Source organism: Anoplophora glabripennis, unplaced genomic scaffold, assembly GCF_000390285.2.
Source record: "Anoplophora glabripennis isolate ALB-LARVAE unplaced genomic scaffold, Agla_2.0 scaffold858, whole genome shotgun sequence".
In the NCBI taxonomy this organism is placed as follows: Eukaryota; Metazoa; Arthropoda; class Insecta; order Coleoptera; family Cerambycidae; genus Anoplophora; species Anoplophora glabripennis.
Window position 1 is genome coordinate 1 of NW_019417125.1, and position 24,954 is coordinate 24,954.

At 33.3% G+C, this 24,954-nt stretch overlaps 1 protein-coding gene across 1 annotated transcript in view; it reads left to right on the forward strand.

Annotated features, from left to right (window-relative positions):
• Window positions 1-1,294: 1,294 nt before the first annotated feature.
• Window positions 1,295-24,954, forward strand: part of LOC108912777 (Y+L amino acid transporter 2) — a 35,776-nt gene continuing 12,116 nt past the window's right edge. Inside the window, exons 1-2 of the mRNA XM_018718156.1 lie at window positions 1,295-1,665; window positions 24,634-24,863. Coding sequence (XP_018573672.1) covers window positions 1,416-1,665; window positions 24,634-24,863 — 480 coding nt within the window. The 5' untranslated portion in view covers window positions 1,295-1,415. The remainder of the gene's footprint in view (window positions 1,666-24,633; window positions 24,864-24,954) is intronic.

The following is a 24,954-nucleotide window of genomic DNA, read 5'->3' on the forward strand; positions in this document are numbered from 1 at the left end:
TTCTAGTGATAGTGATAGCAACAGTGATATGTGAAATATATAATGAGAATAATGTGATATGTAAGTACAGTAAAGTGAAAGTGTGACAGTGATAATATTCGTGAGATAATTATTATAAAATATGTAAGTACCTACTTAAATAAATATATTAATAGTAAACATTACAATATTTTGCGGCGGCGTAAGCCGGGTGGTGGTGGGTTATCGATGCCCAAGAGGGCATCGTTTTATAGAAAACACTTAAAATTTAAAAACAAAATGTTACTAAAATATTTTTGAAGTTTTCTCGATAAAACCTCTAAAAATAATAAATGTTATGTTTTATTATATTTTTTCCATATTTTCTACATCTTGTTGCCTGTCACGTATACACGCCTATGGATTTTGGATCCCCGCACGCCTCATTCTCCTTACCAGTCAAAGAGCTAGCGATGAATCACTATCTATAATTTCGGCCGTCGAGTATAGTCTAGAATTGAAATAAAAACAACAAAAAAACAACAACTTTAATTTTTAAATAATAATAATACACAAAAATTCAGTCAAAGCAAACGCAGGCTAGGAAACGCGCTGGCCGCTTCTTAACGCCCGCGGATATTGTCTTTGTGGGAGTTTTCGCACAACGCGTTTTTACATTACATTCAAATTACATTGTTTTATTTTAACGTTTTAAGTTAATGTGAAATTTTAAATTCCTAGGCGGTATTGTAAAATTTAAGAAATTAGACGAAAATTGTTTGATTTTAAATCTTTTTTTAAAAATCCAGGGGGGTCGATGGACCCCCCTTAACCCCACCTGCCGGCGGCCCTGGTTGTTAAGATATGATACATTTGACAAAATTTCTTTTGATAAATCGACCCTTAGGCGAATTTATAAACAATTATTTAAAAGTACCATTCTGAGCTAATGTTAAAAACAGCTTGGATATAATTTACTTGAAATTATATTTACATTTTTTACAAAAACATTTTGTGAATTTATTTATACCTAAAGCGGTAACACTTCAAAAAAAATATCGCGTGAATGTCATCCGGCACTTAACGCATTATGTATAACTCTATTGAAATTATTAGGGCAATTTCGCACACAGGATGCAACATACAGTACGAATCAACATAAGAGGGAGCAAGGAAGGCACAAACGTATTATAATTTTTGCCCAAAGTGATCGAAAACGAGTGCGACGGATCTTACTGCGCAACCCAAAAGTAGTTTGCTTTCTGATAATTAAAATTCAAACGGTCAGAGCGGGGGCTTCCTTTCGCATTGGCAGTCAGTCAGTCAGACCCAGACGTAATGTATGAAGCAAGTTACTGTTCAAGTAAACACGTGGTGGTAGTTGCGGCATGACAGTTAAATAATACCTAGTCCGGTGTGGTTATATTAATTTCAAAAAAATTAAATAAAAAGTGAAAATGTCCAATTCGAAGAAGGAAAGTAAAAGTGATTTATCCACTGAAAGCAAGTCTTCCGGTGTTAAAATGAAGAAAGAATTGTCGTTACTGGATGGGGTGGCAATTATAGTTGGTGTTATTATTGGATCTGGAATTTTTGTGTCGCCCAAGGGTGTTTTACTAAGTTCCGGATCTATCGGACAAGCTTTAATAGTGTGGGTGCTGTCAGGGATTTTGTCAATGATCGGGGCCCTTTGCTATGCGGAGCTAGGTAAGATTTTTATAAGGGAAGCCGTGTAAACCGCTGAGACGTTGCGTCAGCTCGCTTACTTTATTACTATGTTAATGTTAACAGGCTGCTTTTACCTCCGGAACTAAACAAATACTAGCGAGTAGCGATATGGAAGTACCTACTTAATTGTTCACTTTACATAAATACCTTTTAAATTTTCTATGCAATATTTGAATGTATTTTTATGAATTTTTAATTTCTTTAAAATGAAATAAATAAATGTATTTGAAAATTGTTATTAAAATATACCGTTATTAGATTTGTTTTTAGAGCAACTAAACTGTAAGCACAGCTATAAAAATTTTATTCCATTAAAAACACTTAAAACAAACAAAGAATAGGTATTCTTTCTTTAATCGCAATAAATTTTTACCTTTGTTATACGGGGTGTTTCACATAAAACTCTCCAACCCACTATCATGATAATGAATTATTTATAAATATTTTTTTATTCTGTAAAAGCCAACTTGTCGATGAAATCTTAAAAACCCTTGAATTTTCAAAATTTATAGAACACAATACACTTAAAATTGAAACGTGACACGAAAAAACCGCTTGCCAAATTTCCTGACTTTTTTTTTTAATCAAGTGCAATCTATAATTTGCTTTAAAAATTATTATACTTGAGTTTTTAACAGACGTCATCGGACCAGAGTTTTTTAAGGATGTGTAGATTTAACTTTTGGAAACTCCGCTTTACTTATCTAATATCTTATGATTATGACTCAATGTTTTTGTTCAAGCCCATTTTAGGGTTTAGATCTTTGTAAAATAACCGGACAAACTTTTTTCAAAATAAATATATGATTATTGTTAATTAATTCACGGCGACATATAAAAATGATAGGTTAATTTTTTTTAGACTATGTACTTATAAAAAAAATATCTTTATGTGTATTTTAGAATTTTTTATCAAATAGGTAATGCCGAAATACTTTATCTCAACATTTTTTAAATCGCGTAAATTTGGGATCCTCCATCCATATAGTATAGCATATGCACGGTGTCCCACGGTGATGAGACATTTGGCATATTTCAGAGACTACGATTTTAATTTTGAAAATTAGGGCAATAGTGTTTTCGGGCATGCCCTTCTCAACTAATATGTATAATGGTGTCCACCTAACGCTTCCGGTTATACCGGAAGTTGACGTCATATTCGTTATTTTGTATGTAACACCCTGTATATTATTGCAATTTTGGATTCTACGTCAATTTTTAGATAAACTTTCGTAAAGGTTTCCTATTCTTAAAGTTAACCGTTTTTAATATATTTAATTTTTTTCAAAAAAAATTAAAACACTGCCCGACGCACTGCCTAATTAAAAAAAGATGTGTGTATTTTACAATAATAAAGCTAGAGCGATAAAATTTATAGGGGACATAACTAAAACTCTAAGCTTTCCTACCATAATTTCAAAATAACTTAATTTCATACAGGGAGGTAGAAATTTAATGCCGAATTAAGTCAACTTTAAACCATCCAAACTTATTTTTTTAATGGAACACCCTGTATATTTTTGCGCAACCTAATGAATAATTTTGTTCTCCTTTAAATTGTATAATGGTTCCCTATACATATCTCTTCTGGTTTTTATTATTTACTGTTTTTCCATGCAGTCAACGGATATCGCATAATTTCTTGCGAGGATGGCTGTGAAATTTTTAGTAGAACTTCAAAACAAGCACCTAATCTGTCACCAGTCTATTGTTGTCAATTTAACACATACAGTGAATGTTTATTTGAGTATTATTTATTGTTAAAGAATGGAAAACGTTTACATTTATTCAAATGCTGACATTCTAAATTTATTATTTATTCATGGAGAGTGTCACAAGATAATCAGTCATAAAGTAATTTTGAAATTATGGCAGGGAAGGAAGGGAGTTTTAGTTATGTACCCTATAAATTTTGTCGCTCTAACTTTATTATTGTAAAATACACATCTTTTTGAATTAGGGAGTACTTTTTAATTTTTTTTTTTAAATTAATAATTAGCCTTAAGTATAGGAAACCTTTATGAAAGTTCACCCAAAAATTGACGTAGAATCTAAAATTGCAATAATATACAGGGTGTTTCATTTAAAATAACGAAGATGACGTTAACTTCTGGCATAACCGGAACCGTTAGGTGGACGACATTATATTAGTTGAGAAAGGCATGCCCGAAAACACTATTGCCCAAATTTTCAAAATTAAAATCGAAGTAGACTCTGAAATATGTCTAATGCCTCGTCATCGTGGGACACCCTGTATAGCGTAATAATATGCATGTATATGGAACGATCCGTGTCAATCGTGCCACCCGCTAGTACAAAAATTGAATCGGCCAAAAAAATCGCACGACGGCTTAAAAAATTCGTTAAGATGAGCGCTTTCGAAAGCCGTGTGGCGCTTTTTAATTTTCAAGATGGCGGTTGCAATATGGCGGCTACTATCCACGAATTTTGGCGACCTCCTGAAAGAAGTGCTATTGAAAAAGGAGCGATGATGACGAAAATTTAGCTATGCAACAAAAAATGTTTGTCTGGTAGAGAGTTACCAAATTCCATGCGTGTCCTCTGAATTTTCAAAATGGCGACTTCAAAATGGCGCCGATATCAACGAAATACCAAATTTTTTGGCTTAAACCTGTTGCAATCCACATTTAACGGTGTATGAGCTAGTGTTATTCAACACAAAACATTAATACGGAAGTGCTCTACCAAATGTTACGTGCTCCTTGCACAAATTTTAAAATGGCAACCTCAAAATGGCGCTTATATCAGTGAAATAGCTCGATTTTAGGTCAAGATCTGCTAATAACGCCATTTAATTGCGATTAAGCTCATGCTATCTAACTAGAAACGTGCGTAAGCAAGTGCACTACCTAATATGATGTGCGCCTTACAAGTTTCCAAAATGGCGCATTCAAAATGGCGCCTATACCAGCGAATTAACACGTTTAAGGTCAAAATCTGCTGAAAAAGCCAATTGATCGCTTCCATAGTCTCACTAAAAGTATTCCTTGTGTGACTAACGCATCAGCATATGCGGTAAATTTAAAAAATGGCGACTGCAAAATGGCACCGATATCGGTGAAATAATCTCTTCAAATTGAGTATAAACTTTTTTCAAAATAATAACACAGCCACACACAAAAAAAGTAGTCTGTACTTTTCATGCGACATATATTATCAGTAGTTTTTTTTCCTCCTGATCACGAATCCGGTGTCAGAATTGAGCTATCACATCTCAGGAATTTCCTAACCTCAAAAAACAGGTCAAAAATAGCAAAAATTCACGAAAAAGTGCTAGGAAAACTAGAAAAAATTTTTTTTTACTATATTCATATGTTCATTTATATAGTTAAGACCCCGCCGAACGTGAATTAGCGGTCAGAATTGATGGTTCTTTTTCTAACCTCAAAAGAAATTGTCAATTAAGGTCAGATATCACAAATTTTCAAAAAATAACAAATCCGCACCAAATTTGGTATACAGGGGTTGTCGGGGTCGGTGATCACGGATCCGAGGTCAATTTTGCAAAATTCCAGATGGCGGATCCAAGATGGCCGACCAAATTTTCAAAAAATAACAGATTCGCATCAAATTTGGTATAAGGGGGTTTTCGGGATCGCTGATCACGAATTCGAGGCCAATTCTAAGCACGTAACATTTGGTAGAGCACTTCCGTATCAACGTTTTCTGTTGAATAACACTAGCGCATATACCGCCAAATGTGGATTGCAACAGGTTTAAGCCAAAAATTTTGGTATTTCGATGATATCGGCGCCGTTTTGAAGTTGCCATTTTGAAAATTCAGAGGACACGCTTGGAATTTGGTAACTCTCTACAAAACAAACATTTTTGTTGCATAGCTAAATTTTCGTCATCATCGCTCCTTTTTCAATAGCACTTCTTTCAGGAGGTCGCCAAAATTCGTGGATAGTAGCCGCCATATTGCAACCGCCATCTTGAAAATTAAAAAGCGCCACACGGCTTTCGAAAGCGCTCATCTCAACGAATTTTTTAAGCCGTCGTGCGATTTTTTTGACCGATTCAATTTTTGTACTAGCGGGTGGCACGGTTGACACGGATCGTTCCATATACATTAAGAGATTATTATACAATAATATAGACATCTTAAAAATTGAGTAGCGCCAACTTTATGGGGGCGAAGATGTACCTCCATAGAGCACCATAAAGCACATGTATTTATCTGTTTTTTGATTCAATGAGCGGATACTTACAGTACAGAATAATTCGTATTTTTTTGTTCATACATTTTTTTTGTAATAAAATATTGTATAAATATAATAAATCTTAAGACACTACCTATTTCTCTCGCTATTTCTCATATTCCTTCACCCTGATATAGAAATTATAGTATGTATTATTCATACAGTGTGTCCCAACCAAAAGACCCCAGTAACATTGAAAGTAATAATTTTCTGAAAAATCGAAACACATCAAGTACGTTTTCGATGGGGACGCATTTCAATGACTACTGATGATGAGGCTTTTTTCCCCTGCCGTCCGCAATTACTCTCTTAAAAAAATTTAAATAGTAAGAAGGTCAATGTCACATTCTAAAGCACTTTTCGATTACCTACACGGCTATATTTGTTATATTAGGTATATGATTTTTCATTCTAAATACTATATAGTGAAAAGAAAAATAAAAATAGTTATTTAGATTGTTACCATGCACCACCGTGTACCATTTATAAATGTAATCAGTGTCCCAAATGTATTGAACATTCCTCTGCACATCTGGAGTCAACGACCGACATTTATGAATTATTCGCTGACGCAAATCCTGAAGAGAATTTTGCGTAAATACCTACTTGGATTTCATTACCAGGTAAAAAATAAATCTCATGGATTAAGATCAAGTGATCTAGCTGGCCACACTACATAACTGTTCTCTTAATCCATCTTTATTGCAAGACAATAATAGTTTAGAAAATAAACTGTTTTCCAACAGCATGAGATAACTCTATTTTCCTGTAAATGTTAAGTAAAATCCGAGGTAAAATCGCTTTAAGAGTTCATATGCTCCTACATAAACAAATTTAAGGGATTGAGACCAAGCAATTTTTCGGGAAATTACTAAATACTTTCAATGTTTATCGTGGTTGCTGTTTTTGGATGGGAAACCCTGTAAGTTTTAATGCCCCATTGACATTTTCAAATTACGGCAACTCCGTAAAAATTAATAAAGATTAAATCCTATTACCTATTATGTTCTACATAATATTAACTACAATTATTTGTAGTTGATATAGCACACTTATTGGCATACATCGAAAATCTAACAAATAGTTCAAATATGATCAACGCACCCTTATTGGCATACCTGTTACTAATATTTATTTACCCATCCACAGCTGAAAAAAGTTAGAGTGAGAATGGAACAGGTATACAGTTTTGGTTTTATGTGCTTATATTACATTAAATTGTTAATAAATTATCCAAATATGATGAACACACACTTATTGGCATTCTTGTTACGAATATTTATCTCCCCATCCATAAATGAAAGATAAAATATTTTTTTAGGGCGAGAAACGAACATTCAATTTTGTTTTTTGTTTTTTTTTACATTGAATTGTTAACAAATTGTCCATCGACGCATACTTGGTAGCATACGTGTTCGAATATTTATATCATATGATGAAAGAAAAAAAATATTTATTTGGGCGAAAAATGGGCAAGCAAACAATTTTGAATATAAATGATCCCACATGTAATTATTAAGAAATCGGTCTTATATGATCGACAGACTTATAGTTGGCAACAATGGCAGCCTATACATATGCGTATGAAGCTTTATTTCTGCATCCACACTCCAATAATTACATGCATTAAGTTACTTTAATTATAATTAAGGCATCAGGCATAATTATTCCACATTTAATTAATATAAAAATCTATTTTCTGCTTTCCTATTTTCATCGTATCATATTACGAGTTGTATATAAACGGACGTAGTATATACCTATGGGTGATCACGGATTATGGTTTACACTGTTTACAGTCACTACGCTTTGTTCGGTTTCCCATTTAACCTAATTCCGAACCGTTCTAATTATGCGCAGTCTGAAATGTATGTTCGAGTCAGTTGAACGGTTCAGAATTTTGCAGATGCTTGTTTTGGTTTTATTCGAACTTGATTAGGAACCATTTTAACCATCCGAAGTAGTTCTTGTGCTCCCAAGCATGGATTATTTAGAACTGTATTATTTGGTGCATGCGTAGTTAATATTTCCTAAGATCGTCTTGATTATTTCCCATACATTTTGTAATTTCTTCATTTCGTGTTTTTCTTTGACGAAATGTAAGTATTTGAGTATTTCTGCATTATCATTTTCTAATTTCAGTTCTGAAGAAATACAGATAGATGGAATTTTGGAAATTTTTTGAACATATGGAAAATCTATTTTCCAAAAAGAATTTAAGAATTCTTTAGCTATGGTATTTTTTTTCTTTCTAGGTGAATAAATTTATTTATTTTTTACTATTTAGGGTTTATAGAAATATTCACATATTGTTGTCAAATACATACATACAAACGATCACATTTGTATCTTAAAATTGAAACTGGATATAAAAGAATTCCATTTCCACCAGGAAAATTATTTTAGTTTTTTTGTGGTACTACGCAAGAAAATGATTTTGAGATATAAGGCAAAAATGCAAAGAGTAAACAAATGAAAATGATTAGATTTTGTACTTATTAGTTTAGTACTAAAAACAAAAGTTCGCTGCAAATGTGACTTTCCAAAGAATCCGGATAATCGTTTAGAATTTTTTTTATTGCGTTATAGTTGTACGCAGTTTTTGGACTGTTCAGAAATAGAGAACCCATAGACCACCTGGTCTGTGTAAAGAACCGGAACAAAGCTTATGTTTTGTTATGGATTGACTCTACGTTAACACCTTATGAGTGAGTGGATAATTTTACTAAACAAATCTTTATATTCTTTATTAAAACAAAATATGTAATTATAAAAGATATTCTATAATACTTTCATCATCTAGATAAAGGACATGTACCTATTCTGTTCTATAATAGGTGCCTTCATGTTCGTCTTGCCATATACATATTTCAGTTTTATTAATAATGCCCCATGTTATCCACATCATTGATAATAACTTCTGTCAATATTTACTCCCTTAGGTCATTTAAATTATGAAATCGTTCGTCGGTTAGTTTTTTTTTTTCATATATGTAGGTATATCGTTGAAATCAGAAAAAGAGGAGACTACAAAAAACGACAAATATGCAGGGTATTTCCATTGAAAAAGTATAAGTTTATTATATATTCAATGTTCAATTGTTTTTTCATACATTTTTTTAAGATCGCAAGAAAATTTCGTAAGAGTTGACATTATCATTTTTTCTAGATAGAAAGCGAAAGCCAAATAAGATAAAGTGGGTAGAATGCTATGTGAATGCTTCTGTACATACAAAAAAAATTGAGTCGGATTCGTTTATAACCTCATAAAAGGACTCATTCAAGTACCGGATGAAATAATTGTGGAAATAAAGGAGTATTGAAATTGTCCACTTTGCATAGCATATAGCATATTTCCTTTCCTTTATATTGTTACCTACAACAGGTCTTTACGACTTCAGATTATCGAATTAGCCAAACAGTGGGTGGCTGAGAAAATTATCTAAATTCTAAAGGATAATGCAAACATAACAAGGAATAAACACATGGTATATTATCTCTAAAATGTCTGCATGTGGTTTGCATTATCATCGTTATCTCTTTTATAAACCGTGTAGGTAATATAAATTCATTTTGTTTACAACTTTAAAATTGTTTGATACTGACAGTGTAGGTAGATAATATTTTATTTGTAAACATATTTGAATTCAAATTATTCTTTCTATTCCAAGGTCGTATTGAGCACGTAAACGAAATAAAGGAATATAATATATCAAAATTAGGTATAAATTCAATGAGATTTAAAAAAAATTGTAATTGCAATCTACAATACCTAGCAAGATGGAACGACCAACAACTAAGTAGTGAAATTATTTATGTATTCGCTATAAAAATAATATATTTTCAAAATCCGGATCTAAAGCCACTAGTTTTCGAACATTGTTTCAATATAAAAAATATCACATTTGTCCAAATATCTCTGAAAATGTTTGACGTAGATTGATAGTAGAAAGTTTTACCAGATATTTTTATTATTCCAAATGAGTCAATTCATATAAGCTCAAATGAGCGGCTACTACAAACATATAAGTAACTTATTCCCTTTTAGCGTTGAGTGAGAAATAGAATTATGCAATGCAATGTTTAAAGGGTTATTGCAAAAACTGCTTTAAATGTATTGCAAGACGAAATTTCCACACTATTTTAATAAATAAGAAAAAGTTATTTAACAAATGTATTTTAAATTATTTAAAGAAATTTGAAAACTGAGTCTATATAACTATATTATTTGAAGCTTTGCTGAATATGATATTGTTAGAATTTGATTGAAACAAAACTAATATTCGATTACACTTTTTTTAGAGAGACAGTAGAAAATAAGTATCAATTGGCATTTTATTTATGTTATAATTCTAATGTACCATTTTTTAATTAATTTTCAAGGTGCTAGCTAAATTAGCAGAAAACTGAAAACCAACGTTTGGAAAGACGTAAAGTTTGAAGCAATCAATAGATTAAGATTATCTAAAGCATAAGTAATTATTTTTTTGAAGTTTATTTTACTACCGTCTTACGTTTAAATAAATAAAATAGGTAATTCTCAAATAAGTGAATCTTAGAATCTTCCAAGTAGCAAATGGTTATATTCTGTCATTGTAATCGGTAATCAATAACCACTCCAGTTCAATTGAGGGTTTTTCCCTAAGTTTTACACGAATGAGTCTTATTACTAAATAAATTCTTATGTGAGGCGCTAATATGGCACTCGGCACATGTTGAAGACATCCACGGATTTAGATTTGAGAAACGAATTATTACAATGGATTAACAAGTTTGTTATATTATACAGGGTGTCCGGTAAGTACCTCCTAATCTCTCGGGAGTGTATAGGGGAGGTCAAAATAAAACTAGTCCTTCCTATATATTTTTTTCCTAATGTGCCCCCTAACGGAGTTATGGGGGGTCAAAGGGGTACCTAGAAATTAACGTTTAGGGTTATAACTTTGAAACCACCCTGTATATTTTAATAAAATTTTCGTACGTTGTATTACACATGGAGCTCTACGATTTGATGCTAAAATCAACTTTTTGCTATTATCAGGTGTCCAGAAACGGACTGGCCCTATCACAATTTTTCTCAAAATTTTGACAGAAGTAATTTTATCAAACTGAAAATATTATTATTAGATACTCTGAAGGTTTTTCTTTAAAAATGGTACTCTTTATTTATTTCGAAAAAATGAACGGTTTGCGAGATAAATCGGTTTTGAAAAAAATTGGTAACAAATACAACAACAATTAAAATTTATTTTTTTACAATAAAATCATTCCCGCTAGTGCCAGCCTACAGATTCACCATAAACATTTACTGGTGGTGAATTAAGGGAATGAATAATGCCGTTTCTTGTAAAATCAACATCTATGACCAAAATACATCTACAAATTATTATTGCTCTTGTCTCCATGGAGTTCTTTTCTATTGTTTTCGTTGTTAGACCCTGTTGATTTTAAAGTACTTGTCAAAGGCGCGTGACAGAATAAAAATTCAATTTTATTGTGGTATTCGTTTTAAGCCGTTAGAAATAACATTTAAAAATGGAAGAATATTCCTGTGCAGAATATGCTGATATGCACCTAATTTATGGGGAAGCATTATGCAACTCCGTGGAGGCAAGAAGACTTTATGAGGAAAGGTTTCCGGGTCGACATTTGCCGAGTCCAAAAACTTTTGAAAGAGTTGATCGTAGTTTAAGAGAAACAGGTAAAAAAAAATAGTGAAAAACGTTAGTGAAACTAATTTCTTCCGAATCCTTTATTTAGGAAGCTTTTTGCCACGCCGTGGTGGAGCAGGAGCCCCGAGGAGAGTACGAGACCCTCATGTAGAGGAACAAATATTGGAAGACGTTGCTAATAATCCTTCAAATAGCATAAGGAAGCTTGCGGCGCAAAACAATGTTACAAAATGGGCTGTACATGAAACTCTGAAAGAACAATTGCTTTACCCGTACCACATCCAAAAAGTACATGCTATGTCTCCAGATGATTATCCAAAAAGACTTCAATACGCCAATTGGTTTTTACAGCATCATATTCGGAATCATAATTTTGGTACATCTATTTTGTTCACCGATGAAGCAGGTTTTACAAGAGACGGCATAATTAATTCGCATAATCTACATGTCTGGGATGAAGAAAACCCTCACGCTTTAGTTCAAACTCGCTACCAACAAAGGTTTATGGTGAATGTGTGGGCTGGCATTATCGGGAATCATTTGATTGGTCCATTTATTCTGGAGCAAAGACTTAATGGTGCTCTTTATTTGCAATTTTTAGAGGAAAATCTAAATATTTTGTTAGAAGAAGTGCCCCTTCAAATAAGAACTGAAATGTGGTACATGCATGACGGTGCACCACCCCACTTTGATCGTTTAGTACGTCAACATCTGACGAATGTTTTTGGTGATCGATGGATAGGTCGAGGCGGACCTGTATTATGGCCACCTAGGTCGCCCGACCTAAACCCATTAGACTTTTTTCTGTGGGGTCATTTAAAAAATAACGTTTATTCAACACCCGTAAATAGTAGAGAGGAACTTCTGCTGAGGCTAACACAGAACTGTGACCATCTCCGCAATAATCACGGAATATTATTTCAAGTGCACCGGGAAAACATTCGTAGGATTAGAAAGTGCATTGAAGTACGGGGTGCTCATTTTGAACATCTACCGAAGTAACATTTAGGTACCTTTGTTCATTGTTGAATGTTCTTTGTTGCATGTCTTGTAAGTAAGTTATTTTTCAAATGTTATTTTTAATTGGTCACTACTTGCTCATAAAGTATAGCCAACCCGTTCAAAGATTTCTGGACTTGATAAAGTTAAAGAAATTAAATGCATGAAATAATATGTAAAAAAAATAAATTTTAATTGTTGTTGTATTTGTTACCAATTTTTTTCAAAACCGATTTATCTCGCAAACCGTTCATTTTTTCGAAATAAATAAAGAGTACCATTTTTAAAGAAAAACCTTCAGAGTATCTAATAATAATATTTTCAGTTTGATAAAATTACTTCTGTCAAAATTTTGAGAAAAATTGTGATAGGGCCAGTCCGTTTCTGGACACCTGATAATAGCAAAAAGTTGATTTTAGCATCAAATCGTAGAGCTCCATGTGTAATACAACGTACGAAAATTTTATTAAAATATACAGGGTGGTTTCAAAGTTATAACCCTAAACGTTAATTTCTAGGTACCCCTTTGACCCCCCATAACTCCGTTAGGGGGCACATTAGGAAAAAAAATTATAGGGAGGACTAGTTTTATTTTGACCTCCTCTATACACTCCCGAGAGATTAGGAGGTACTTACCGGACACCCTGTATATAGAGTGGCCCAATGGAAACTTTCCACCACGATTTTTTTGGTTTAAAATAAAAATCTGGGAAAACGCTCGGACACGTCGACTTTTGATTTGAGGGGGAACTATTTTTCAGTTTTTTTCATCCCCGTAGCTTTAACCCCCGTAACTGGGGAGAGAACAACCCCCCAAATTTGAATAGGGGATAGGAGTCGTGCTATACCCCTTTTTAGAGGTCTCATCGAGTTCTTTATGACCCCACAATTTTACCTCATTATTTTTATCCGTAACGAAATGACAGCTTGTCAAAATAAAAATAAATAAAAATACTTACTAATGTATTAATTAGGTCTACACGTGAACTTTATCTAACAAACTTCAAAATGTCCGCCATTAACATCCATGCAATAATAAAATCGATTCTCTATCTCTTCTCTAACATTCTGCAACATATCGGCAGTTATCCTTTGACATTCTACAGTTATGCGTTCTTGCAGAACTCGAAGAGAAGCTGGCTGTGTTTTATAAACTGTAGACTTCAAATGGCCCCTGTATGTATTTACAAACGGTGCCGGGTGTTTATTCGCCTGCTCACCGGTAATGGGGCTTCCAGTAGGTTCGTACGCCTCCTTATTGACGACAGTCGAAAGGGCCGACGCGACGGGGGTGGATGGCTCTGAGACCGGCGTTCTTCCTCCATGGAGGTTGTTGGCCTGCTTAAGAAGATGGTCACGCTGTAATTTTTATCCAAGACATGGGATCTTGCACATCACGTACTGTTTGGTAGTAGGGTTTCAACTCGCCCTGTATGTTAGGATTTCGACTGCCCCTGTATATGTAATGTTTTGCACTGACTCTACTAAAACCTTAGGATTTTGTATAACACTGCGAGTACTAGGACCTTATAGTCAATCGTGTGGCTAGGCACTAAAAGTTTTGATTCTGAAGTCTTTGGTGGGAACCTGCAAGCTATAGGAGCTTGGGCACTGCACCTCATAGGAGAGCTAGTGGATTGCAGCTAATGAACTGAGTACCTAGCTTTAGGGGTCTTCGTCATAGTCAAGGACTGCCTAGACAGGAAGTTTGAGGAGCTTCGGGAGCTATAGAGTTCGCACTTGAAATTTCGATAATCTTTTGAGTTGTCCATTTAAGTAAATGATATACAGTGTATTATTTTGGTTAGGTCCGAATTTCGTCATATTCGCCAGTTTCCGAAATTCGAACCTAGTTTTTTGTGGCGGCACTCAAATCAAGAGGATGGGGGCTGCTGCATCGTGGTGATCTGGCTGCATGAAGAGATTTTTGGGCGCGACGGCGGGAAAATTGGAAACATCGATGAAAACGTCCAATTCCCGCACCGCCCCGTTCGGAAAGCGGCTATTGACAGCATCGGCCCTCATCAACGTCGAACATTGTGGAGAGGGTGTTCTGTAGGTGCTAAATGCGCGACGACGGGATTTTGGAAAGATGGGTGAAAATTCCAATTTTCTCTCCGCGCGCTCGTAATCGCCGCGCTGAGGGCGTAGGTCCTTTGAGACATCGTCCTTGATCCTAGCTACAGTCGATTTGGCTTGAAGCGGTCTTTTCCGTCTTTTTCGTTCGTGATGGAATGTGGGATGAATTTTGAAAACACTCGAAAGTTGAAGTACGACAACCCTACAATTCCATACTTAAAAATGTTCTGAAAACGTGTCTATCCAGTTAAAATGTTTGTATATGTAATTTGTACATACTCATAATTCCCTGAACTTAATACGTTCGTGGATCTACAAATAGAGCACAATTTTGAACAGTTGACATATCAACTCATTTATATAACATATCGATCTTGTTATCCCTTTGAGATGTGAAGTTGTCAATATCTTTCTCGTTAAATCTTTCCCAACAGTTTTTCTATACTGAGCACCTATTTTTTCTTGTCTCATTGTATTTATTAACAATGTCTTTTTTTTTAGTTGAAAAACAACGCTCACTTTCTAGTATTGTCATATGGGGTCACAATATTTTTAAAAGTTTACTTTCAGAAAAATTAATGCACAAGTAACTGTTAATAAACGACTGTAAGATAACAACCTCACTTTTACATCTATTTTAAAAATTTCTTTATTTTAAAGTACTCTCATTCAGTTTTAACTAGTTTAAGACTGAATATTCCTTTTGAACTAATTTAACAATGTGTTGAGGAATGTCTTTTTTAGCTTTTAAATCGACGTATCAAATGAAATAATTGACACACTATTAAATGATTACTGAAACCAAACCTGGATTTAATTAATTTATCGATATTATTGTCACAAATTTCTAATGAAATTTAACGTTTTGAGCTTTTGGTTTTCCATACCATACTAAATAACTCGTAACATGCCACATTATACATTAGCGTGGTCATGTCACTGAACTTGACTATTTGAATACTAATATAAACCGAGGAGAAAACCACTGGCCGAAATTTATACATTAAAATATTCATTTCAATAATTAATTACTCAAGTATTACTCAGAAATAATAGAAAAGAAGTAAAGAGGTGTAATGGCTTCAGATGAACGCGCGAATTGTACGTGTGACATATAAGTCTGTTTGATTATAAGTGGCCCGCGCTGTAACTCGGTTACCCATTTTGGATACCCTCGAAAGTATAATATATTTTTTTAAATAGGATATTATTTTCTTTATACTGACGCAAAAATTTTGTTTTTTCGTCACATTTTAGATGAGTTTTGACGTCATCCATTTTTTTAATGAGATATAAAATTTTTTGCCTGTTTTGATAGATTTTTTTTTATTCTCTTTCCAACCATAATGCCTTTGCATCATGAAATTTTTTAGATAAAATGAGAAAAACTTTCAGCATTTGACTTTAGTTTACGGTGTTCGCTTTCTAAATCATATCAAATAGAAGGCGCTGGAAAAACAATTTTACATGCCGCTATCTGTCACATATCGGTTGGTTTGTAATTACTGTCACTTTACAACTATCAAAATGAACGATTTTAATGAATTAATTGATATACTGCAGGTTTATTATGAATGTAGAAAAAACAGTGTAGCCATATTACATCGACAACGTTATCCTAATAAAAATTTTCCTAACAGTAGAAAGTTTACTACACTTGAAGCAGTTAAGGTATAGGAAAAATACAGGGTAGGCCATTAGTGTGAGAAAGTAGAATAACTCTCTTGTTACTCATAATATAGAAAAGAAGTTTATATAAAAGTTATACAGAATCAAGAAACTTAAACTATAAAATTAATTTGGTACATATAGGGTGATGAGTAAAAACGGGACACGCCAAATATTACATTTTTTAAATGGAACACCCTGTATGTTTTTAAACATATGGATTTACGAGAAAATCCTATATATGGCAATATAAACAGTTTATCATTTTAGTGCAGGGTTGCAGGGTTAGGTGGAAAATTCTTCGAAAAAACATGATCTCGAAGAAGTTGTATTAACTTTCAACTACTAACACTTGGAGCAAAAATATTTGATAGAGTTATAGGCAAATGTTAAGCAAATACTCCTATACCTATATTAGCTAATATCGATATTTTATACAGGGCATTTTTTATAATACGATCATTTTTAGAATGTTTAAACTTGATTTTCTAAAATTTTTCAAATGGAACACCCTACCCTGTATTTTATTATTCTATTTTATTCACATATCGGTCCATTTTAACTTTTATAAAGTATGTTCTACACCTAAAGTTGTTAGTTTTTAAGATATAGCAACATTTCTGGAAAAAACTAATTTTTATTATTTTCGGTCGCACGAAATGGCTTTTGGAAAAAACTATCACATTGTGTCAACTTATCAGTTCATAATTTATCATTCCATTTTGAGTCAATTTTATTAGTTATTGTTTATTTGTGGTATTCTATAAAATAATACATCTTCGAGGTTTTCGAAGAATTTTCTACATAACTTGGCAACCCCGCACTAAAATGTTAAACTGTTTATATTGCCACATACAGAATTTCCATGTGTGTTCCATTTAAAAAATGTAATATTTGGCATGCCCCGTTTTTACTCATCGCCCTGTGTGTTTCAAATTAATTTTGTCCCTTAGTTTTTTTGATTCTGTACAACTTTTATATACAGGGTAGCCCATCGAAAACGTACCGCAATGTATTACAGGGTAGTAAAGAACTTTTCGGCAAAATCCAAAAACAGGTCAAATTTGTTTCTGAGGGGGACAACTTTTGGCTCAAAAAGCATACCAAAATCTTCAACCCCCTAAGTGGGGTGCTATCCCCTAAATTTTTTCAAATGAGAATGGGGGTCAAGTGGGGGGTCATTAGAAAGGGCTTTTAATTCTCTATACATCGATTCTTTCTTTTTGAAAATCGATTCATTATTTTAGAAAATATGCAGCTTTGAAAATACGAACAATATTTTTGACGAGAAATGCGAAAATCGATTTAATTTTACTTCAAAACTTACGGTATTAGTCAAGTAAATGCTGAAAATGTTGTCCGCCAACTTGCATACAATGATACAGGTTGTCTTCAAACCGTTGTCGAACATTCTGGAGCACTTGCGGTGTTACTTCGCGACATACATTAATGATTCGTCCTCGCAGATCTTCCAAGGTATCAGGTGGAGTGCTGTAAACTTTGCTTTTAATGTGCCCCCAGAGAAAGAAATCTAAAGGATTTAAGTCGGGTGACCGAGGGGGCCACTCAATTGCACCTCTTCGTCCTATCCAGCGTCCTGGAAACGTCTCATTTAGGTAATTGCGCACATTGAGCGAGTAATGTGGAGGAGCTCCGTCTTGCTGGAAAATCAGTTCGTGTTCATTGTAAGCAGGGTCGTCCTCTATGATATTTGTTAGAGCTGGGTCGATGACATTTTGTAGTAAATCCAAGTACATATCGCCTGTCAAATTTCCAGGAAGGAAAAAAGGACCTACAATGGAATTTCCAAAAATACCTGCCCATACATTCAACTTCTGGGGGTGTTGGGAGTGTGTCTCATGGAAAATCCTTGGATTGGTATCAGCCCAGTAACGACAATTATGGCGATTCACTAAACCATTCAAGAAGAACGTACACTCGTCCGAAAAACACACATTAAAGAGGAAATTATCGTTTATCGCTCGTTCAGTCATTATTTCGCAAAATTGCAAACGACGATCAAAATCGTCTTCATTTAGCTCTTGCACTAGCCGAATCTTATAAGGATGGAATTTGTATTTTTTTAATATTCGTTGGACACTTGTACGACTCACTCCTGTCGCAGTAGCCAATTGCATTGTACTCAGCGTACTATCCATTGCCACTTGCCCCAATACCGCTATTTCCGTAGGTTCATTTAGTACCGGATTTTCAACCTGCCTCTTTTTGTTATGAACGGAGCCAGTTTCGCGAAATTTGGCCACCAATTCGCGAACAATTTTTCCAGACGCATGTTTCTCAGGATGCCGTTGGTTGAACAGTTCGGCGACCCGATTTCCGCATTCATTGTTTTTGAAAAAAAGCTCAATAATTTCTACTCTTTCTGGAATTGAGTACACCATAATTAATCAATTTAAAAGACTCGGCAGTATTGGTACTCTTCAACTACAAGTCACAAGACAGTTATCTAGCAACTTCTTGTGGCCTATCTAAATACGAAACAAAAAGCGGACAATTTTTTGCTCACCAAAATCAGGCTAAAGAATTCGCAAATCAGAAAAAAAAAAGCGAATTCTTTTGAAGGAATTTACCAAGCTAATACCGTAAGTTTTGAAGTAAAATTAAATCGATTTTCGCATTTCTCGTCAAAAATATTGTTCGTATTTTCAAAGCTGCATATTTTCTAAAATAATGGATCGATTTTCAAAAAGTAAGAATCGATGTATAGAGAATTAAAAGCCCTTTCTAATGACCCCCCACTTGACCCCCATTCCCATTTAAAAAAATTTGGGGGATGGCACCCCCACTTAGGGGGTTGAAGATTTTGCTATGCTTTTTGCGCCAAAAGTTGTCCCCCTCAGAAGCAAACTTTACCTGTTTTTGGATTTTGCCGAAAAGTTCATTACTACCCTGTAATGCCTTGCTGTACGTTTAAGATGGGCTACCCTGTATATATTTTTTTCTGTATTATGAATAACAAGGGAGCTATTTTACTTTCTCACACTAATGGCCCACCCCGTATGTATGTAACAACTTAGTAATATTAATAAACAAAATATTGAAATTTCAACTGAACAATGTTATTTGGTGGTGTTAGAAAACTTAATTTTTTACGAAACCCCAGGGAAATAAATCCAATGGATTAATATCTGGAGATCGTGGCGGCCAATATATGGGTACTCTTGTACCAATCCAGCGATCTTCAAATGTAACATTCAAATAATTTATGTTTATTTGGGCATTATGTGGAGTGGAGGTGCACCATCTTGTTGGGAAATAATATGGACACACTCATTAACTGTTAGGTTAGGTAATTCTTCCAAACACTCTTTTAACTGATCTCTAAAAAAATTGTTATACCGTTCACCAGTTAAAGGACCATGAAAGAAGTATGACCCTAATATTTTTTAACCTAGCATAACACACCATACATTAATATGAAATCGATTTTGAACATTCCTTTCTCAATACAATCTCATTTAAAAGAAATATCTATGAAGACACCACTCATCTACAGTGTGACGAAAATAAAATGTGCGTCAGTGTAAATAAAATAACATCTCATTTAAAAATATACAATGTATATATTTTACAGGGCGTCCACAAATGGATAACCGTGGCCTTTATAATCAAACAGACTGTATAGGTATAATTGCTTTAATAACACTACTCAGACTTATACATCGAATTACTTCTGTTCTTCTCAATCACTCCACTTTCCCTCCACCCTTAATATAAATATTGCAATTCATACTGTGCATAAAGACGAGAGAGATATCACAATAATTGATGGTGAAATATCGATATCGAACTATTTCGTACCGATTCGTACTAGGACAATATCCCACCCTCATTTTCTTCCTCTTTCATTTGGTATTTTATATGTGTAGTAAAACATTCTTAGTAATAATCTTTCTTTATTATCGTATATTTATGAGGGACTAAAAGAACCTATAAATAAACCATTAGATATTTCTTCACTCATAATTATTAAATTTAGAATTCCGAGTACGATTTCTCCAAGATTTTTATTTGTTTATTCTTATAACATGAGTAATTATTCTGCAATATTTTAATAAGTTAATTTGTTGTAAAGATATCTATAAATAACTTTATATCACATTTTTATTGTTATTTAAGATAACACATTTATTTTGGAGATATAATTTTCCCAAAAATAGGTTTAATGGTGACGTAATTTTTGTATTTTTTGTACATATCGATTACTGCTCTAACAAAAATTTTTAATGTATCAAATTTATGTAATACTCGTACAAATCCGTTCCCTTCGACATATTTTATATTTCTTCTAGGCAGTGATGTAAAATGACCGTCATTTAAACGTCATGACGCGGTCGACCGCGTCATGATAGGTTTTGTTTCTTAAATATTTAAATTATTATTATTATTTTTTATTACAATAAAATAAAATCACTTTATAGATACTTTTGATAATTTTATTAATGTTAATATTAAATTAATATGTATTAAATATTCATTGTCAATGTGGTAAGAAGTAGGTTTATGTTCCACCTGGTGACGTGGTGTCCTTAAAACTTAACCAATGGTAACAATTTTTTGTTTTAATACTTTATATTTGTCATCTATAGCCAAAGAACATGTGTTTTTTTGTGTTGTTTGTTTTGTAGTTAAAAACTTTTTTAATATTAATATAGTTTTGTTGATGAATTTATTAAGGCAATATTGAGATTCAGTAATTTATATTTTAGAAAAATGACATTAAAATACATTTAAGTACTATTATTTTTCCTAACTGAAACTATTTATGACGTGTAATGACCGTCATGACCTGGTCACGAGTTTAAATGACGGTCATTTTACATCACTGCTTCTAGGTCATAGGGTATTCTGTAATACCCCACTGATAAAATTCTAAAGGTCTGATAAACAGCAAGAAAAAAGTTCAATAAAAGTAGATCCACAAACGCTGTTTGGAGATATAAGGTGATAAACTTTTATAATTTTTTTGTTATTCTCATTTGTTTTACGAATTTTAACATAATCGCATAATCCGTTTAAATTCGGTACATTCAACACTTTTTACGAAATAATCTGGAGTAATATTGTTTTAGAAACACAAATCTTATGATTTCACCATTTTTTGTTGCTAAGGCTCTTTTGAGCAAAGACAGTTACCTAATCTGTTTTATTCTTTATCATTTTGACATTTCCTTTTTAATGTACATATTTCATAAGTTTAATATATTTGTTTATCTAGATGACATTGTAAACTAAATTTTAAATTAAATCTTTTTACTACAAATATCCCCCCCCCTTGTACAATATTTTCAATGGAGTATTGCAATACCCAGTATAATAAACATACAATATACATTTTATTCAAATACAGTTACAATAAATACATACTATTTATTAATTTCAGTGTTAGTGTTAGGAACAAATTTTACTTTGAATTTTATGAGAAAAGGTAAGATGTTGAATCAATATGAATTTATTTATTTTTTTATTACCGAAATTTTCCGATGTGGAAACTGTTCTCTGCAAATTAAATATGTAATAAGTACCTACTAATTAGCAGTCATTTGAAATATTAAGTTAGCTGTGTTAGTTACAATCAGTTCTCCAATACGTATTTTTTTATCGCTTATCATGGTCGTTTATTTATTTTTGAACCTCGTTTGAACATACCATTCATTTTATTAAATTGTTTGCAAAACATTATTAAGACAGTCTTTTTGTAATAATACATATAGTATGGGCCACTTAAAAGAGACCAACCTCTGGAAATAATCAAAATTGTTCGAATACGTCATTTTTCTATTTTAGGGATCCTGGAGCATTCTCGTATATGCCACTTCAAACTGTTTAAAATTATTAGGGGGGAAGTTGCTCCCCATGGGGGGTGAAATGGCAGATGAAAATACTTAAAAAAATTTGTGTGGAATGTGTCACCTCAAAAACAAAAATTGATGTGTTGGATAATTTTTATAAAATCAATTTACAAAGGCATAAAGTAGGCTGGATAATTTTCGATTTTATTATTTATGTTTATTTGGTATGTTTTATCAAATCTATCAAAAAGGAAACGATCTTTAGACCACAAACCCAAAACTGCAATATGTTTATTATATTTTGTAACACAAATCAATTAAAATTTATATATATATATTCTGCTTTTACTTTGTGATACTTACATATGGAATCGCAAAATAACCAGTGCCAGTTAAAACTATTGTAAATTAAAAATAATTCTATTAAATTGTAAACAAGTCAGTCATACATTATTAAGTTTAATAAGAAATTAACAGAAAAATGTAGTAGATCTAACTTTTATTTCCAGTTAGATAAAAAATAGATGTTTCTTATTATAGTCCAGTCTAATTATCGTCCAGTCTTTAGATGGGATGCTTGCTACCTTTATATAAATTTAAGGAAACCACCCCTTAAACAAAAACGACACGAAAAAGGTTTCACCGCAATTTTACAACAAATTATAAGGTATTCAAAATTACAAAATTTGAAAGTTGGTCTGCTAATTTATGTATCTCTTCATTTCCTATATTATACTTATAGAGAAAAATATGTAGAAGATTTCACAGAATTTTAGACCTTGAATTTTAAATAAATAAATACAAGGTCTGTTCAAGAAATAACCGAACTTTATTTTATTATNGACTCTTCTCGAACTTTATCTATAACTTCCGGAGTTTTTTGTGCCATCTCCATCCAAATGAGTTCTGTTAATGCATCTAGATTTTGTGGTCTATTTTGGTATACTTTACATTTTAAGTATCCCTATAAAAAGAAATCTAGACGAGTTAAATCTGGAGAACTAGGTGGCTTGGTCTTCTTCGCCCTATCCATTCATCTCGAAAGATTTTGTCTATTATTATTATTATTATTAACATGATAAGAGTAGAGGTAAAAACCTATAAAACTCAAGAGCAAAAAACAATATGAAAAAAAATCTTTTAAACTTTAATTTTATACAATGTTGGTCCTTGTCTCCTTCAATGTACTCCCCTCCCCTATTCACACACTTTTTCCAGCGGTATTTCCATTTCGCGAAGTACTCCTTTAAAGTCTGTGACGAATTTGCTTTAATGTCTGAAAACGGCGCCTTTTCAGCACTGCTTTTAATTTCGGAAATAAGAAAAAATCGCAAATTTTTGGCACAAAACTGACAAATTGACAAAGGTGAGTGTGCGGGCGCATTGTCATGGTGCAAGAACCATGACCACAACTCTGGTATCTTTTTGCAGAATTTTTCGCGTAACTGTTGTAAAACACCTTGATAGTACACGCGGTTCACCTTGAGGCAAGAATTCGAAATGTACAATTCCATTATACCTAGTCGAAAAAGACTAATGTGCTTTCTTGGGCCGTGGAGATCATTTGCCAATCCATTATAATGATTGAACTTTTGTGCCAATGTCGTAGCCGTAAACCCAGCTTTCGTCTCCCGTTATGATCCTTTGAATGAATGTTTCATCGTCATTGGATTCTTCAAGGATTTGCTTTTCAGTTGTTTCACCGTCAAACGAGGAACAAATTTTGCTGCAACTCGATGCATGTTCAATTTTTCTGTCAAAATTTCATGACATGACTCGGTTTAGATGTTAACTTCTTCTGCAATTTCTCTGATAATAAATCGCCGATTTGCACGCACCAGACTTTGAGAACATGGTAGCCATCTGTTAAAGTCGTAGGTCTCCCTGGTCGACGATCATCTTCAATTGACTGACGACCACTTTTAAATCGTGAAAATCACTGGTAACATTGCGTACAACCCAGAACATCATCTCCGTAAGTTGAAACGTTCCCGGGAAAGTTTTCCCCAGTTTCACACAAAATTTTACCTTGCATCGTTGTTCCAGAAAATTGCACATTTTAAAAATTGACACTAACACTTAAACACGTCGCTCTCAAATAACTGTATCATGAAAACTAAGTGAGATATTTATAATCCAAGAACATGTGGTTGCAGAGGAGATTATGCACAACGCAATGCTGCCAACCGCATATCACAAAATACCTATCTCCATTAGCGCGTAATTCGGATATTTTCTGAACAAACCTCGTACATTTAAAGACCCTATATAGTACCAACGGAGATGTATATAAATATGAACGTACCTATGCGTTGTTTATTAATCTTGTTTTGTTTACCAACCTTTTTATCCTGGACTACATAGATAGGCAGCCAAATTTTGTTCTCATTTCCCAATTAAATTTTCCAATTTTTTTTTTAATTAAGTTAAAATCCACATTTGCCACTGTGGAATATAGGTATTACCATTTATTTTCAAATTAATCATTTATAGGTACTATGATTCCAAAATCTGGCGGAGACTACGCATACATCATGGAAGCATTTGGGCCTCTGCCAGCCTTTCTATATTTGTGGGTAGCTTTATTTGTGTTAGTTCCGACTGGTAATGCTATCACTGCCATTACTTTTGCTCAATATATCGTACAACCTCTATGGGGAAATTGTCCTGCACCATACGAAGCTGTCAGGCTTTTGGCTGCCGCCACCACGTGCATATTGACGGTAAGTTGTCGCAAAACCTTAATTTAAAAACATTTTGTTAATAGTTATCCCATTACAAATATCTAACACAAGACTAATGTGGATGTAATTG